Below are 15,784 nucleotides of genomic sequence, written 5' to 3'. Positions count from 1 at the left end.
CTATTACAAATTGTGCAGCTATAAAGATGGTTGCATATATACCACTGTGGTATGATGTTTTTAGTTCTTCTGGGTAAATAGCCAGAAGGGGAATAGCTGGGTCAAATGATAAAACACATATATTTTTGGGTTCAAATATTTTATCTGGTATGTGCTTTACAGATGTTTTTTCCTGTTCTGTAGCTTTTGTTTTACTGCTCTTGAGTCATATTCTTAATTCTAATGAAGTTCAAATTTTTTTAATGGATTATTGGCTTAATGAAAGAAGTTTTTGGATAAGTTTGCAAATATTTTCTTCTCTACTTTTTATGATTTCAGGTTTCACGTTTTAGTTTATGAGTCATTTAATTTTTGTATATGGTGAATGGCATGTCTTAAATTATCTTTTTTTCTTAAGCATATGAATATTTAAATTCTTCTAGCTTCATTTGGTGAAAAGATTATTTTTTCTTTAAATTACTTTTATACCTTAGTTGAAAATTAATCAACTACATAAATACAGGGCTATTTTCAGTTGTCTCTTCATTGACTTATTTTTTTCTCCTTGGTGCTAAAATTATACTCTGTTGATTGCTGTAACCTTTAAATTAGATGATGTGACTCCTCTAACTTTGTTCATCTTTTTTCACATTTGTTTTTGTTATTTGCATTTTCATCTGTATTTTAGAATCATCTTGTTAATTTCTACAGGAAGCCTGCTGGGCTTTGACTGTAGATACATTAACTCTAAAGTTCAATTGAGGGAAAATAATATGGCAGTGATACTGATCCAGTGTTGATTCTGAATCATAAAAGTGGTGTGTGTTTCCATTAAATCTCTGATTGTCTTGAGCAGTGTCTAGTAGTTTTCAATGTACAGGCTTTACACCTCTATTGGATTTATTATTGAGAGTTTACATATCCTGATGCAATTGAAATACTCTTTTGTATAAACTTTCTGTTTTACTTGTTCTTAACCAATTATAGATACAATTGATTATAGTTTGAACTTGTTTGCTATAATATTGCTGAGGTTGTTAAGGGATTTTTTTGGGGGAAATTCCTTTGGATTTTTTTTTTTTTTTTTTGGTACTGGGGCATCAAACTCACGACCATGTGCCTACAAGGCAGACGCTTATGCTGCTGAGCTAAATTCCCTGGATTTTTAAAAAATGCCAAACACTTTGTGAAAAAATAAAACAAATTTTCATAATAATAACAAAATTGTAACAAAAAATATAAAACAAAAAGATTCTTGCAAAAAAGAAACATAATAATATGACACTTTTTCAATGAACTGCATAAACTAGTAATATCTTTATGATTTCTGTATAGACATTTTGTCTATAGGTCAGGATAATTTTGCTTTTGTTTTTAAACAGGTCTTTAAAAAAAGTTTGTTTCCTTGTTGATTGCAATGTCCAGAATACTCTATATAAAACTGGATAGAAACGATGTTTTATTTCTGAGTTTAGGGAAATAATGGTTAGTCTTTGATGATTTGTTGTAGGTTTTTTGATCATTTCCTTTTGTATTGTTTCCTAAGATGATACTGGTTTGTTGTGAAATTTCTTTCTCTCACATTAGTGAGTTTTTTTTAATTCCTTAAATTAATAATGAATATTGGATTTTGATCAAAGGGTTTATTTTGCTCTGTTGAGATGATATTTTTGTGTTTCATTAGTTAATATGAAGTATTGTATTCATCGACTTTAAAAAATTCAGTGGCTTCTTGGTATAGCATCATTTGGTGATCATATATTATTGTTTTTATACATTGTTGTATTCAGTTTGCTAAACTTTCTTTCTCTTTTTTCCCCTTGCCTTTCTTTCTTATTTTTTGGTGTGAGGCTTGAACCTAGGTCCTTACACATGTTAAACAAGTTATGACTAAGCCATATTATCAGGCCCTAAGTCATTGAAAAATTTAAAAGAAGTTTGCATCTGTCCTTGTGAGGGTTGTTATGTAGTGTTCTAGTCTTGTAACATCTTTGTAAATGCTGGCTTCATAGAACAATTTGGGAAGTATTCCATCCTCTTTGGTTTTTGGGAGGAGTTTGTGCAGAATTATTATGATTTATCTTTTAAGTGTTTGCTAAAATACACAGATGAAGTTATCTAGATGTGGAATTTTCTTTGCAGGATAACATTAGATAGAAATTTAATTTTCTTAGTAGATGTAGGGTAGTTTAGGTTATTCATTGCTTCTTCAGTGAGCTTTAATAGTTTGTATCTTTCAAGGATTGTAAATTGTTGAATTCATCAGTATGAAGTCATTCTGTTATTTTGACTTAGATATTCATAGAATCTGTGCTGAATTTACCTCTCTCTGTCTCTGTCTCTGTCTCTGTCTCTCTCTCTCTCTCTGTTAGGGGGGATTGAACTCATGACCTCATGCTTGCCAGGAAGGCACTTAGGATGCTGAGCTAAATTCCTGGTCTTCTTTTTTTTTTTTTTTAAAATATCAGGGATTGAATTCATGACCTTGCATATGCCACTGAACTAAATCCTCTACCCAGCGCTGTCATTTTTGATAATGATAATTTGTTTCTTTTTTTACATCCTCATCATTGTGGTCATGGGTTGATCATATCTGAATATTCTTTAGCATTTTTTAATCCTGCAGTATTTCTGGAAACATTTTTTTTCCCTCGAAAGTCTTTTTTTTTTTTTTTTTTTTGCCTTTATCTTCTAAGGGTAATTTTGGTACATGTAGAATTCTGTTTGTAGTTGTTTTTCTTTATCACTTTAAAATGTGTTTTCATTGTTGGCAAGTCTGTGTGTTTTCTTTTCTTTTTTTTTTTTTTTTTAAGAGAATAAAACAAAAGAAAAAAAAACAGAACAGAGCAAATCACAACAGAACAATGCAAGCAGCACAGGACAGGACTTCACAACATGACAAAAGGACATCAACAGTGGCTACCATAATAATGTCTCTTGTTTTCTTTGAAATAGTTGACCATGTCTTCACACACAATAATATCAAACATAACAAAATAGTATAAGAGCATTCAAAAGAATGAAAGCATTGTAGGACTTCAAAACTAGATAATAGGAAATGAACAACAGCTACTATAATATCTTATTTTCCTCAAAAAAGTTGTCCATAAGATCACACATAATAAAGTCAAATAAAACACAAAAGGATAGAACCAATCAAAACAAAAGAATAAAAGCATGATAGGGTTTCAGAACAAGATGATAGGAAATCAGCAATGGCTACCATAATATCTCATTTTCTTTAAACTAGCTGTTCATACCGTCACCCATAACATAATCAAACAAAACAAAACAATAAGACCAATTAAATAAATGAATGAAAGTATTATAAGATTTCAAAACAATATAATAGGAAATAATGATTACCATAATATGTCCCAATATACTCAAAATAGCTGCCTCTACCATCTTGACAGAGTAAGATCTAATAAAACAAAAAAACAAAAGCAAACCTAACAAAATTGTGAAAACAATGCAAGAGTTTAAGACAAGACAGTAAGAAATTAAAAAAAAAGACAGTAAGAAATTAACAGTAGTTTTCACCTTTTCCTCCCAGCTGATTCCTCCCCTATCACTTTTATCATAACTATTTTGCCTTGGATCCCACTGATTCCTTATGTTTCTTTTTTTTTTTTTTTTTTTTTTTTTTTTTTTTTTTTTGTCTTTTTTCATTTTTATCGGTACCGGGGATCGAACTCACGACCGCCTGCTTGCAAGGCAGGTGCTTATGCCGCTGAGCTAAACCCCCAGCCCCTGATTCCTTATGTTTCTTATGCTGGGGTTCACGCATCTGAGTTTGAACTATTTTGCTCATGAATCTCTGTGTTTTCTAATGAGAAATATATAGTCATTCAGATCTTTGCTAAAAGATTTCAATGCTTGTTTTCTCTACAGTTTGTTACACCTTTTTTTGGTAATTATTACCAGTTTTAAGAAGTGTTAGGTTCCTACTTCTCCAAAAATTTTTGCTTCATTTGTATCTTTTTTGATTTGTTTTAGATCTCTCATGATGTGACTTTCATATCTCTAGAGTTGCCTTAATCCTTAAACTTCTGTTTAGCTTGCTTTAGTCTCTTTTTTCTTCCAGATTGTATTGATATAGGAACTTGGTATATATGATAATCTTGATGTTCAAGTTTGTGGATGTTTTGTCTTTTCAATTTTGATATTAACCCTGTGCCATACATATTTTATTTCTGGTACTATACATTTCAGTTTGATTGCTTTTTATAGTTCCTTTTTTGATGAGAACTGTAATTTTTATTCATAAACTATATTTATTCTCTAGATCATAATTAGAATAGCTCTTTTAAAATCTTTATGTTATCATTCCAACAATTTGCATAATTCATTGGTGTCTGTTGATGGAAAATGATCACATTTTGTTGTTTTTGTGTAAGTGTAGTAACATTTCAAATTGGTACATTTTGTAGTACATAATGATTACATTCATAGTGAAGAGTTTTGTCCCTCCCTCCATGTTTTGGATCCTTTCTCATACACACACACACACACACACACACACACACACACACACACACTGCATGATTTTTTATGATGTGTGTAGTATGGAATCATCCATCATGTAGTAATGTTTTAGTGTATTCTAGATGTGAATTTTATTTTTTATAAACTTTTAGGACACTTGTAATCTTCTATAAAGGGTTTTAAAAAATTAAAAATTTTCTTTTATCTTATTTTTTTAGCAAGTAGTCAAGCTGGCAAGGGTCAGACTGTGAGGTATACCTATTGCCTGTGTGTTACAGTATCACTTCATTTAAAAAATCTGTCTTGCTGTTATGGGTCTTTTTTGTACATTCTTTACTCAGTGATTAGCAGAGAATTGATGGTAATTTAAATCTTGATTCAGTTTTAAAAAATTATGCTTTGGGTATTATTTTTTCGTTGCTGATACAGAATAGCTGGCACCCCCGATTATAGGAGGGAACATTTATTTCAACTCAGTTTGCAGAGGTTTCAGTCCATAATTGGCTGGTTTCAAGGCAGGGGGGCATGGCAGGAGGGCACGGGAGAGGAGGAACAGTCTGTGGCAAACAGGCAGGAGACAGCAAAGCAGTAGCAGCAGCAGCGGCGGCAGCAAGCTTGCCTTCCTTTTCTCCCTTTATATTTCATTCAACCTATTGATTGGTGCCATTTACTGCTAGAGTGGGGCTTTCACACTCAGAACTATGCTGACTCTATAATCACTTACTAGTTCAGTGCCACACACACTCTTAATGCTAGTATCACACACCTTAATCCAGCATCACATGTCCTAAATCCATCCATTTCCCTAAAGTTCCGGTTATGAGGGCATGAATCTTTGAGGAGGGCAGCCAGACACAAGCCAGAACAGTGAGCGTCTGTACAGATATATAGAGGTCATGTATGCTACAGATGCATACTTGTGGTCATTTGTATCATTGAAAGCTCTAAAAGGTTTGCCATCACTGGTGTGGGAGGATAGTTTTCCCACTGCTCTCTTCTATGTAGGACTCCTTTCCATACCTTGGTAGGACTCATTTTCCAAGTTCTAACCAGAAGCAGTTTTTCTAAGAAACTTGCCCACAATTTGACATGTAGCTAACTCTGAGTCAGAAATACACTTTTGGCTCAAATTCAGATGTGAAAAGTTGACCTTATCTCCATACAGGTCGTTCTCTGAGTTCTAATTCCCCTACACAATGCACCTACTTTTCTTTAGTCTTCCAAGTACTTGGAAAGTTGCTGTTTGTATATTCTCCTTACAATTTTTAGTTGTAATATTAAAGGCAAGGAGGATTTATTTGGGTTACAGTTTTCATTTGGAAAAATCAGAATCCACCTGTTGATTTTAATATTTTTTAAAATTATTTTTTATGAATGAGTTTATAGTAGTATCTCTTTTCATCTTGGTTGTCTTTATTATTTCTCATAAGGCATATGTATTGTAATGAAATTTATTTTTGTTCATCTGGGAGTAATTTTATTTGTCTTCATTGTACTGAACATAAAATCTAAATACATAATTTCTTCTTATTAGCACTTGGCTATCATTCCACTGACTTTCTGTTGCTTCTGATGCGAGGATAGCCATGGATTGCATTGTTGCTTCCTGTGTTACTTGAATCACGTTTTCTCTGTTAAGATTTTTTTCTCCCTATTCCTTTTAGCAATTTATGATTTTTTCAATTGTGATTCATTTTATTACCTTTTGTGGCTTATTGAGTTCTTGTATCTGTAGCAGATTTTTTTTTTCATTGAATTTTGGGAGTTTTTGTCCATAATTGCTTCAGCTTTCTTCTTTTGGTACTTCCATTACACCTGTTGGTATGATGTATTTTCCATTGCCTCACAGTTGTTTAATTCTTCTTGCATCTTTTCCTCTCTGTTCTTGAGAATGGTTGATTTCTGTTGTCTTTCTTCAACCGCACAGATTCTTCCTTCTGTTTCCTGAGCCTGCTGGTGAGACTCCATTCTCTAAATGGATTCCTTATTTTCTCCTTTTATATTTTCCGTCTATTGAATTTCCATGTGCTTTTAAAAAATTTTTTTAATAATTTGTTTTAGATACCCAAAGTTTTAGCTCATGGTTAATCTGTTAATTATTTGTTCATAGAATTTTAAAATTGATTGAATATATTATATGTCCTTTGAAATCTTTGCTAAATGAAACATTTGAACCTTAAAAATCATTTTGATTGTATTGCATTTCCTGAGTATGGATTACATTTTTTATGTCCTTGCAATGTATAGTAATTTTTGTATAGTACTATAAAACTAGGCATTCTCGGTAAGTGTTGGAGCAGCTGTGGCTCATTTTTTCATGGTTGTTGGGGTTTGTTTGGTTTTCAAAAACACGGACTTGTTTAAGTGACAAATTATGTCTTCTTCATGGTCTGCTCATGGTTGACTGCTTGTGATTTTGCTTTTCCAAAAGCGTTTTCTCCTTTTACTTAACACAGTACTCTCAGGGTTTCCAGTGATTCTCCATATCATACATGTCAGTCAGTGATTTTCAAAAAGGCTGGGATTGCATTCTTTTAGCCCTTGAGATCCACAGCCTGTGTTACTGGATCTTTGTTGTGTTTAGGGATTGTTTTGAAGTTGTAGCTACTCTCTGGTCTCCCTTGCCTTCCCTTGTTTAGTTATCTACTCAGAGCTCCTGTGCATGTGTGTACTTTCTTGAGCAACTAAGGTGATGGAGAGGTTTTATAGTCCTTCTATGGTCCTTTCAGTTTTCACATCTACCTGCTAAATTTGTGACAGTTCTTGTGCTGCTCACCCTGCACTGTGACTGTAGCCTTGGTCTTTTTTGGGTTGTTTTCATTTGCATTGAAATATATGCATCTGAAAATTTTGTTCACTTGCATTCTTTTTTTTTTTTTTTTTTTTTGGTGGTATAGGGGATTGAACTAATGACCTCATGCTTTCTAGGCAGGTGCTTAGGCCGTTGAGCTAAATTCCCAGTCCCTCACTTGCATTCTTACCTTTTTTTTTTTTTCTGAAGGAAAATGCTGACTTCCATGATGGTATTAATGGACATTATTCCTTCTTTTACTTTTGTTTTAATTTTTGCTTTCTCTTTATTACTATGAGCAAACAAAAAAATTTCTCAGTGAATAATGTTTAGCAAAGTGGGAAACTATTTTACTTTAAAAAACAGTAATAAGATTTATTAAAATTTTATATTAATTATAAAGATTAAAAGTTGCTCATAAATGATAGGTATTACCTTCATCTGATTGGAGTTCTTTGAAGTATTCCTTGGGTCTGCAAACTTAATTTTACATTTTAAATGGTATTTTTTTCTTTTTTAGTGACTTATAAAGAGAGAGAGAGGAGTCAGGTCCAGTGGTAGGCATCTGTAATTCCAGCTACTTGGAAGATTGAGACTGTTGGCTTGCAAGTGTGAGCCCAGCTTAGGTGACTTAGTGAGACCCTGTCTAAAAGTAAGAAATAAAAGGAGTACTGGTATAGTTCAGTGATAGAGCATCCCTCGTACACACATGTGCATGCACACATGCACATGCATACAGATGGGTGGTGGCGAGATAGTGAGAGAAATGAAAGAGAGATGGAACGAGGGAGAGAGAACTAGCCACTGGCCAAACTAGCCACTGGCCAAATTGGCCATCAGTATATAATTTCAGTATCTGTTTATGATCCACTGGAATTATTATATAGGATCATAATTTTAAACGGCCAGAATTATAAGTGCTAGGTGAATGTCTTAGTTACTTTTTACTCTTTGCTGAGTCAAAATATCTGAAGCCCAAGTTGGGAAAGGACAGGTTTATTTCTTACAGTTTTTGTAGGTTTCAGTCCACACTCAGTTGGCTCCAAGGCAGGCGGGCATGGCTGGGCTGCAGTTCATGGTGGCTGCAAACAGCAAGGAGGAACCAGCAAAGAGCAAAACACACCTTCTTTCTGCCATTACCCCTATGTGGGTGTGGGTGCAGCACTGACACCATCAATCCAAGCCCTAGACAATGAACCAATCATAAATGCACAATGCAAACTCATGAGGTTTGGGGGACACGGACATAAACCACAACAGTGGATTTAATGAAGCTTACCTATTAATTCAAAGTCAGATGGTATATAAACATAGTCTTAAATGGTGGGGATCAGAAAGGAGAAAAGATAGTTTTTGCTGGTGCAAGATAATGTAAGATTGCCCAACTGTATTGGTCAGCAGCATTTATAAATTAGTACTGGCATTTTAATCAGCTGTCCTGATGAAATTGGGAGTTTTTATTTAGACTGTTTTTAAAGATTTTATCATTTTAAATATTTCTGAAGAGATTAAAATGGTGTTATTATTTAGGTTGTCTTTTGGGTATTTTTATTACCTGAATTTTATTTTCTTTGTTGAAACTTTCATCATGTACATACCAGTTAAAAATATGTATGCTACATCTACTATACATTGCTTTAAACATATGATCAGGGTAACACCAGCTGCATCAAGTTCCACTGAGGCACTGCAGGGTTTTTTTTTAGTATCTAGGGCCTTTGCACTGAGTTACATTTCTAGCTCCACATTAAAAGCAATTTTTTTGAAACAGGTTCTCCTTAAGTTACTGATGGTTGTGCCTATTGTTCATTTATAGCCTATTTCCTTGTTTTTCATGGTGATAATTATTTAAAATTTATATATGTGCTCCATTAAACAGTGCTTTACTTGTGTTGACCTAAATAAATTAGTAACTGTTAAAGGATATTGATAAGCCTGTAGCAGAAAAAAAGTGTTTGAAACAGCTTTATGCATCAAAATTTGCATGTAGTTACATTCAGGTTACCAGAGTTGAAAGTCAGTCTATTCTCATTTTTGGTTTTCAATCAAATGAATTAGTCAGAGATGGGCATGTTTGTAAATGTCAGAAATACATATTAAATTCAAATTCATGTATATATTAAGCTTATAGTAATGAAAAATACGTGAATACTATCTTTACTTTTGAAAATTATACTCAGTGATTTGTTTTGAATTTTTATTTTTAGTGTTATCTACAAACTTCTGGCATCAAAAAGTGAAGGAATCAGAGTACAAGCTCTCAAGGCACTGGGTTATTTTTTAAAACATTTGGCTCCAAAGTGAGTACATATGAAATCTAAAATGGATCATTGTTTATTGTTTATTTATGTTATAACCCTTTGCAAAAGCTCTTTTGTTCTGGGACCCTCTTAGTTGTGTTGCTCTCTCTTAGTTGTCTTGCTTTCCTCATTTGTTCTCTCTTTCCTTTTCTACCTTTTAGTGGTGCTGGGGACATTAAAATTTTTTTTATTTATAAAGTACTGTGCATCTTTAATCCCATTATAAGTAAAATTGAACAACAGTATATAATTCCTAATGTGGAATTATTTAAGTTCCAATAATTTTGTAGTAATTATGAGAATTACCTGCATTATGAGAATTTTGTAGTTGAATTCTATACATTATAAAGTTTTGATTACAGTGACTTGCATCATCACATTAGATGTGAAAAATTGGTACAGTAACTTGAGTGTCACATAGTGTGCTGCTGTTATGTTTAACATCTGAAAAAGCCAAGTTTATTTCCTTATAGACAGTAATGCTGCCTATTGTTTCTTATGCCCAGAGGAGAGAAATTTTGAGGTAGTCTAGGTGTTCGTAAACTGCAGTCTTTATGAATCCAAGTGGCCACATGCAAATAAAGAAAGCTTTATTGGAGCACAACAACACTAACTTATATGAATATTATCTGTGGCTATTTCCAAGCTGTAAGGACGGTGCTGAGACATGACTGGGGCCACATGGTCTGCGAAGCCTACAGTATATACTGTCCAGTGATTTGTAGAAACATTTGTTGACTACAGGGTGTAATTAATGTTTGTGATATTTCAGCTTTTAAGTTTATGCTTGGAGTGTTAATTTTGGTACATACATTTGTGTAATATTTCTTAAATTACCATAATTACATATAATTATGTAAAATTTCTTAAATTATCATTTCTTCCACATTGCTTTTCTCTTGAAGGTAATTGTCATTAGACAGTTATCCTCAGTAGAACATAGCAGAGTGCTGGTAGGTAGTAGCTACTACTTAAATAAATAAACTGTGAAGAGTTTGGTTGAGGGAATGGCGAGTCTGGTTTGTTTTTAACTTTAGTTGTTCTTGTGGTATAGATAGCATTTTTCTATTGAAAGTTTCTTAGAAGTTCTCCATTGAAGAACGTTGGAGAATTACTGAGGTGGAATTTGTTTAAAAAACATTTTTGTTTTCTTAGCCCACATACATACAAATACTAGTACACAGTAAACCTCTGCACTTGATGATTTCTTTCTGTGTATCTGTAGGAGAAAAGCTGAAGTTATGCTTGGGCATGGATTGTTCTCATTGCTAGCTGAGCGACTCATGCTCCAGACAAATCTAATTACAATGACCACATATAATGTCCTCTTTGAGGTAAGAATTTAGTTAGAATTGACTCATTCATTCCTTATTATAAACTATCTGGATAATTGAGTTGCCAGTGTCTAACTAAAATAAGGCTATTTAGGTTTATAATGTATAGTGTTGAAATTATATAAAGGCAATATGGCTACATATTTATAAATCAGTTTGTGAATTACCAAACAGTATCGTTATCCCTAAATATTTATGCATTGTATTGACCATTTGATGTCTTATTTTAGAAGCAGTCCATATCTTTCCTCCTTCCCTCCCACCCTCTGCCTTTCCATGCTGGGGATTGAACTGTGGCTTTCAAATGTGCTAGGCAAATGTTTTACCATTGAGCCACATTCTGTCCTGCTGTGTCATTTTATAATTCAGTAGAAATAGCATTGTAATGTTGAAGCTTATTTATCTGCATAAAGTGGTTAGCTCGAAAACACTGGATTATATACTAAATTTTGGTTTATATTGTATTTAGAGTGCTTTACTTCTAATGCTAGTGCAGTGATTATATTAATGCAACTTATTGTTTTGTTTTTGTAGATTCTTATAGAACAGATTTGTACTCAGGTGATTCACAAACAGCATCCAGATCCTGATTCTTCAGTAAAGATACAGAATCCTCGTATGTATTTTACACATTTCTTAGTTACTTTTTATTCGTCGCTGAGACAGAATACCTGAAGCCCAAATTGGGAAAGGAAAGGTTTATTTCTTACAGTTTTTGGAGGTTTCAGTCCACACTCAGTTGGCTCCAAAGCAGGTAGGTATGGTTGGGCCACAGTTCATGGCGGCTGCAAACAGCAAGCAGGAATCAGCTAAGAGCAAAACACACCTTCTTCCTGTCTTTACATCACATCCTGGCTCTACCCCTGGGTGTAGCACTGACACCATCAATCCAAGCACTAGACAATGAACCATCATAAATGCACAATGCAAACTCATGAGGCCTGGGGGCCACAGACATAAATGACAACACACTATAAAAAAAGGTCTTTTTTGACTTGAAGTGGAAGTTGCTGTGGACTACAGATTGTTAGCTGAATATTTTATTAAGGGCAGTGGTATTAACTAGTTTTGTGTTTTGTGCTGAATGTAATATCAAATTGACCTTAGGTTATATGGCTTATATAAAGAGAAATATAAAGAAATATAAGATCTTGATTTAATGTACAGTTTTTTTAGCAAAGTTTTGAATATTCTATTTGGTGATGTTAGGCTAAGTTACCTGAAGCAGGGAGGGACTTTTCATTTGAAATTAACCTTAATTTAGGAATACCAAATTTGGAATGAGGAAAGTTTTATTGTTTATGAACATAATTTTGTTTAACAATTTTCTGATATTTAAAGTTCTTAAGCACTTACACAAAGCATCCTGTTTTCATTTCATTTTTAAAATTGTATCATTAAAATAACTGATTGTGGGGGTGGAATCCAGGGCCTCACACATGCTAAGCAAGTGCCCTACTGCTGGGCTACATTCCAGCATTAGTTTTCATTAGAGAGTGAAAAGAGGAGAAAAACCTTAAATTTAAAGATTTTAGAATTTTTATTGCTTTAGTCCATTTTGTGCTACTATAGCAGAAAACCTGAAACTGAGTAATTTAGTGGGGAAGAAATTGAGTTACTTGCAGTTTTGAAGGCTGAGATGAAGGCCTTGTACTTGATGTGCTGAGGGCCACTCTCTACTTCTCAGGTAGGTGAAAGAACAGCTGAACCCATGGCTCCACAGTCCCCCCCAGCTTTGTGGCCTGGTAACCTCTCAAAGCCTCCGTCACGTTGGTTCTGTAACGTTGTTGACCCTTGAGTTCTAGAGGGGAAACTTTAAAACCATAACAGTTAATCTAACACTGGCTCAGGAAGAGCAAAGTTCAGTGGTTACATTCCAGGAGCCAGGGTAAGCTCCTGCTTATATGACTCACTAGTGTTGTGACTTTGAGTATATTACTTGTCTTCAAAATGAGGATAGTAATAGTAGCTACCTATTTACCATGTATTTTAGAAAAAATAGTATATTTTAAAAAAACAGTGCCTTGTAATAGTACATCTTCAGAATTCATGGCTGTTGTCTCATTATTATGATTATCACCATCATTTCAGTCATTGTTTTGGTAGAGAACTTTTGAAAATGTGATTCAGAGTTCAAAAATTGCTCCCAAAACATCATTAATTCTGTAACCAAGGATTTTCATATTTGCAGGCTTGAGCTTACTCTTTCTGAGTTACCTTGGCAAAAGGCTGCTAGGATTCCTAAATTTTGAGTAAAAATTTGATACACTGTTAAATTTAAAATTCAGAAGTAAAGCTCCACAGTTACTTTTTGTGGGGGGGATGAATACCAAGGTTGAACTCAGAACCTTCACACTGGCTGTGTCCCTATCCCTTAATTTTTTATTTTGATACGGGGTCTCACTAAACTGCTACATTATCCAGATTGGTCTTACGTTTGAGATCCTTGTGTCTCTACCTCCCAGAGTAATGGGATTATAGCCACACTTAATTTATGGCTGTGTTTTGTTTGTTTTTATCTAAAAGTTTTGGGTTCAGGATATATTTTTAAGGGATTTTTTTCCCAGCTAAATTTAGAAATTTAATTAATTTTGTAGTAAGATTATTATAGTAGCAGTTTCCATTTTGAGGGAGATAGGAATATTAAATAGGTTTTAATTTCCTTTGGAGTTATCTCAGATTTTACCTTTGAAATTATGGAAACAAAATTTCCTAGCTTTTAGAATTCACTCTATTGTAAATTTTGTTGCAGAATCTGAGAATTCTTTTTATTCTGAGATTTGGATTGTAATGTTTTTAAGTTCCACTTGTGTGTGGCAGAGACTGAAAAGAGTTGTTAGTAGTTTTGCTTTTTATTTAAGTCATCAATGTGAAATTTTATTTAAGTCATACAATGTGAAATTGTTTTATTTTAACCATTTTAAATTTACCTTTGGGAAGTGGGGTAGAGCCCATTGGCACCTAGCACAGTTCTTGCCTAGTACTTACAAACCTTGGGGTTTCATCCTTCCCATCTTGAAAACAAATGCGCTTCACATGTTCTGATTAGGAAATAGAATTAGTTTCTGGTGTAGAAATGCTTTCTAATGGATACTGTAGATTGACAATCCTTTCCATAGATTTTTAAAATAACACATAATATTTTTCCATTGACATTTATTTAAAGAAAGCTAAAGAAATTGTAGGATTTTGATGACTTTCCATCATGGATTTGTAGTTGTGGTTTGGTTTTTACTTATTTATGAACTGTCTTACAGAGATATTAAAAGTAATTGCAAGCCTGCTTCGAAATTCTCCCCAGTGCCCAGAGAGCATGGAGGTCCGCCGAGCCTTCCTTTCTGACATGATTAAACTTTTTAATAACAGCAGAGAAAACAGGAGGTGAGCCGCACCAGGAAGTATTTGTTTGCAGTATTCATGTCTACTTTTGTATGAGCCCAATTTGTCTTAGAAAAGTTATTTAATGCCAAAAAATGAAAATGATTAATCTGTATTTGTTTTTCATTAAGGATGTGTGAGTTATATACCAAAGAGTTAAGTCACCTTGTTTAACTGTTGGACTCCATAGGTACATGTGTTTTTGGGGGGTTAGAGAAGTTAAAGTCATAATACTGCAGAATTCTTTCAGATGATATTTTCCTCAGTAATTTGGTACTGTTTGTAACTTTCAGGAGCTTGCTGCAATGTTCTGTGTGGCAAGAGTGGATGCTTTCGCTCTGCTATTTTAATCCTAAGAATTCAGATGAACAAAAGATAACAGAAATGGTGTATGCCATATTCAGAATCCTTCTTTACCACGCAGTCAAATACGAATGGGGTGGCTGGCGTGTGTGGGTCGACACTTTATCAATTACACATTCAAAGGTAAGTTTCTTTTTAAAAGTATATTTTAAATAGCTGCAGTTTTGAATTTTACTAAAAAAATTCATAAAGTCACAGAAAAATGATAAGGCTAATCTGTAAAGTACAATGAAAAGAAAACTAAAAAATTATGAGTTTTTCAGAATCAGAATATTATTTTCAAATATCCATCTTGTGTGTGTTTAATTTAATAAAGTCAAGCCTCGTATCATGGTGTAGGAATTTGTAAGGTAGGCTGTGTCTCTGCGCTGTGGTCATTGGGAGCCTTTGGACACACGGTGGCGCACTGTGTTCACAGATGGGATTTGTTCCCGTGTCCCGTGGTGGCAGAGTAAAAAGAAAAGTTCTGGCTGATGTTTGTGCTTGGCTCATGTCACAATCAGTTAAAAAACTGATTTCAAAAATTCATGAGTCTCACTTGTCTGTATTTTTCTTTTTAGAAGTTATGCCAGTGAAAGTTAATTATTAATCATTAATGTTGTAGCTTTAAAAACTTACTATGAAATAGTGTAGATACCAAAAGGTGTAAAGAACAGTGTATCTACTGCTGTTTGAAAAGCTAGTTTCCATTCTTCAAATGCTCTGTCTGATGTTTTTCATTTCACTCTCACCCCTCTTCTAATCTCAATTTGGTGTTGTTATTTCTGTGACTTGTCTATACTTTTACTCCCTGTAAATAAAAGTCTGTTATTTTCCACTGCCTATTGTGCAGCACTGGGGATTTAACCGAGCGGCTTTTGCACTGAGCTACATCCTCAGCCCTTTTTTATTTTGAAACAGAGTCTTGCTAAGTTGCCTGTGCTGGGCTCAAACTTGTGATCTTGCTGCTTTTGCCTACCATATTGCTGTGATAACAGGCATGGGTACCACACCTGGTTATGTGATTGTGTGTGTGGGCACGTGTGCGTGTAGAGCTAGGGATCTAACACAGGGCTTGTGGATATTAGGCAGGTGCTCTCCCCCTGAGCTATATATATTTCTAGCCCTAGGTAACACTTTTTAAAAAAATTTTAACGATAATAAAACCCAGC

At 34.0% G+C, this 15,784-nt stretch overlaps 1 protein-coding gene across 6 annotated transcripts in view; it reads left to right on the top strand.

Moving 5' to 3' along the window:
* The window catches only part of Lrba (LPS responsive beige-like anchor protein), a 662,281-nt gene that overhangs the window by 124,217 nt on the left and 522,280 nt on the right, over positions 1-15,784 (top strand). For all 6 annotated transcript variants that reach the window (XR_010039211.1, XR_010039212.1, XM_003476894.5 and 3 more), the window contains exons 18-22: positions 9,466-9,558; positions 10,784-10,892; positions 11,427-11,508; positions 14,150-14,273; positions 14,564-14,756. Coding sequence is in view for 4 of the 6 variants with exons in the window: in XM_003476894.5 (XP_003476942.2) it covers positions 9,466-9,558; positions 10,784-10,892; positions 11,427-11,508; positions 14,150-14,273; positions 14,564-14,756 (601 nt within the window). In the remaining 2 variants the exon portion in view is untranslated. The remainder of the gene's footprint in view (positions 1-9,465; positions 9,559-10,783; positions 10,893-11,426; positions 11,509-14,149; positions 14,274-14,563; positions 14,757-15,784) is intronic.

Source organism: Cavia porcellus, unplaced genomic scaffold (assembly GCF_034190915.1).
Source record: "Cavia porcellus strain 051 isolate PalLab524CR breed Dunkin Hartley unplaced genomic scaffold, mCavPor4.1 scaffold_14, whole genome shotgun sequence".
NCBI classification, from domain to species: domain Eukaryota; kingdom Metazoa; phylum Chordata; class Mammalia; order Rodentia; family Caviidae; genus Cavia; species Cavia porcellus.
Note: the sequence above shows the minus strand (reverse complement) of the source record. Positions and strands in the feature narration are given on the sequence as shown.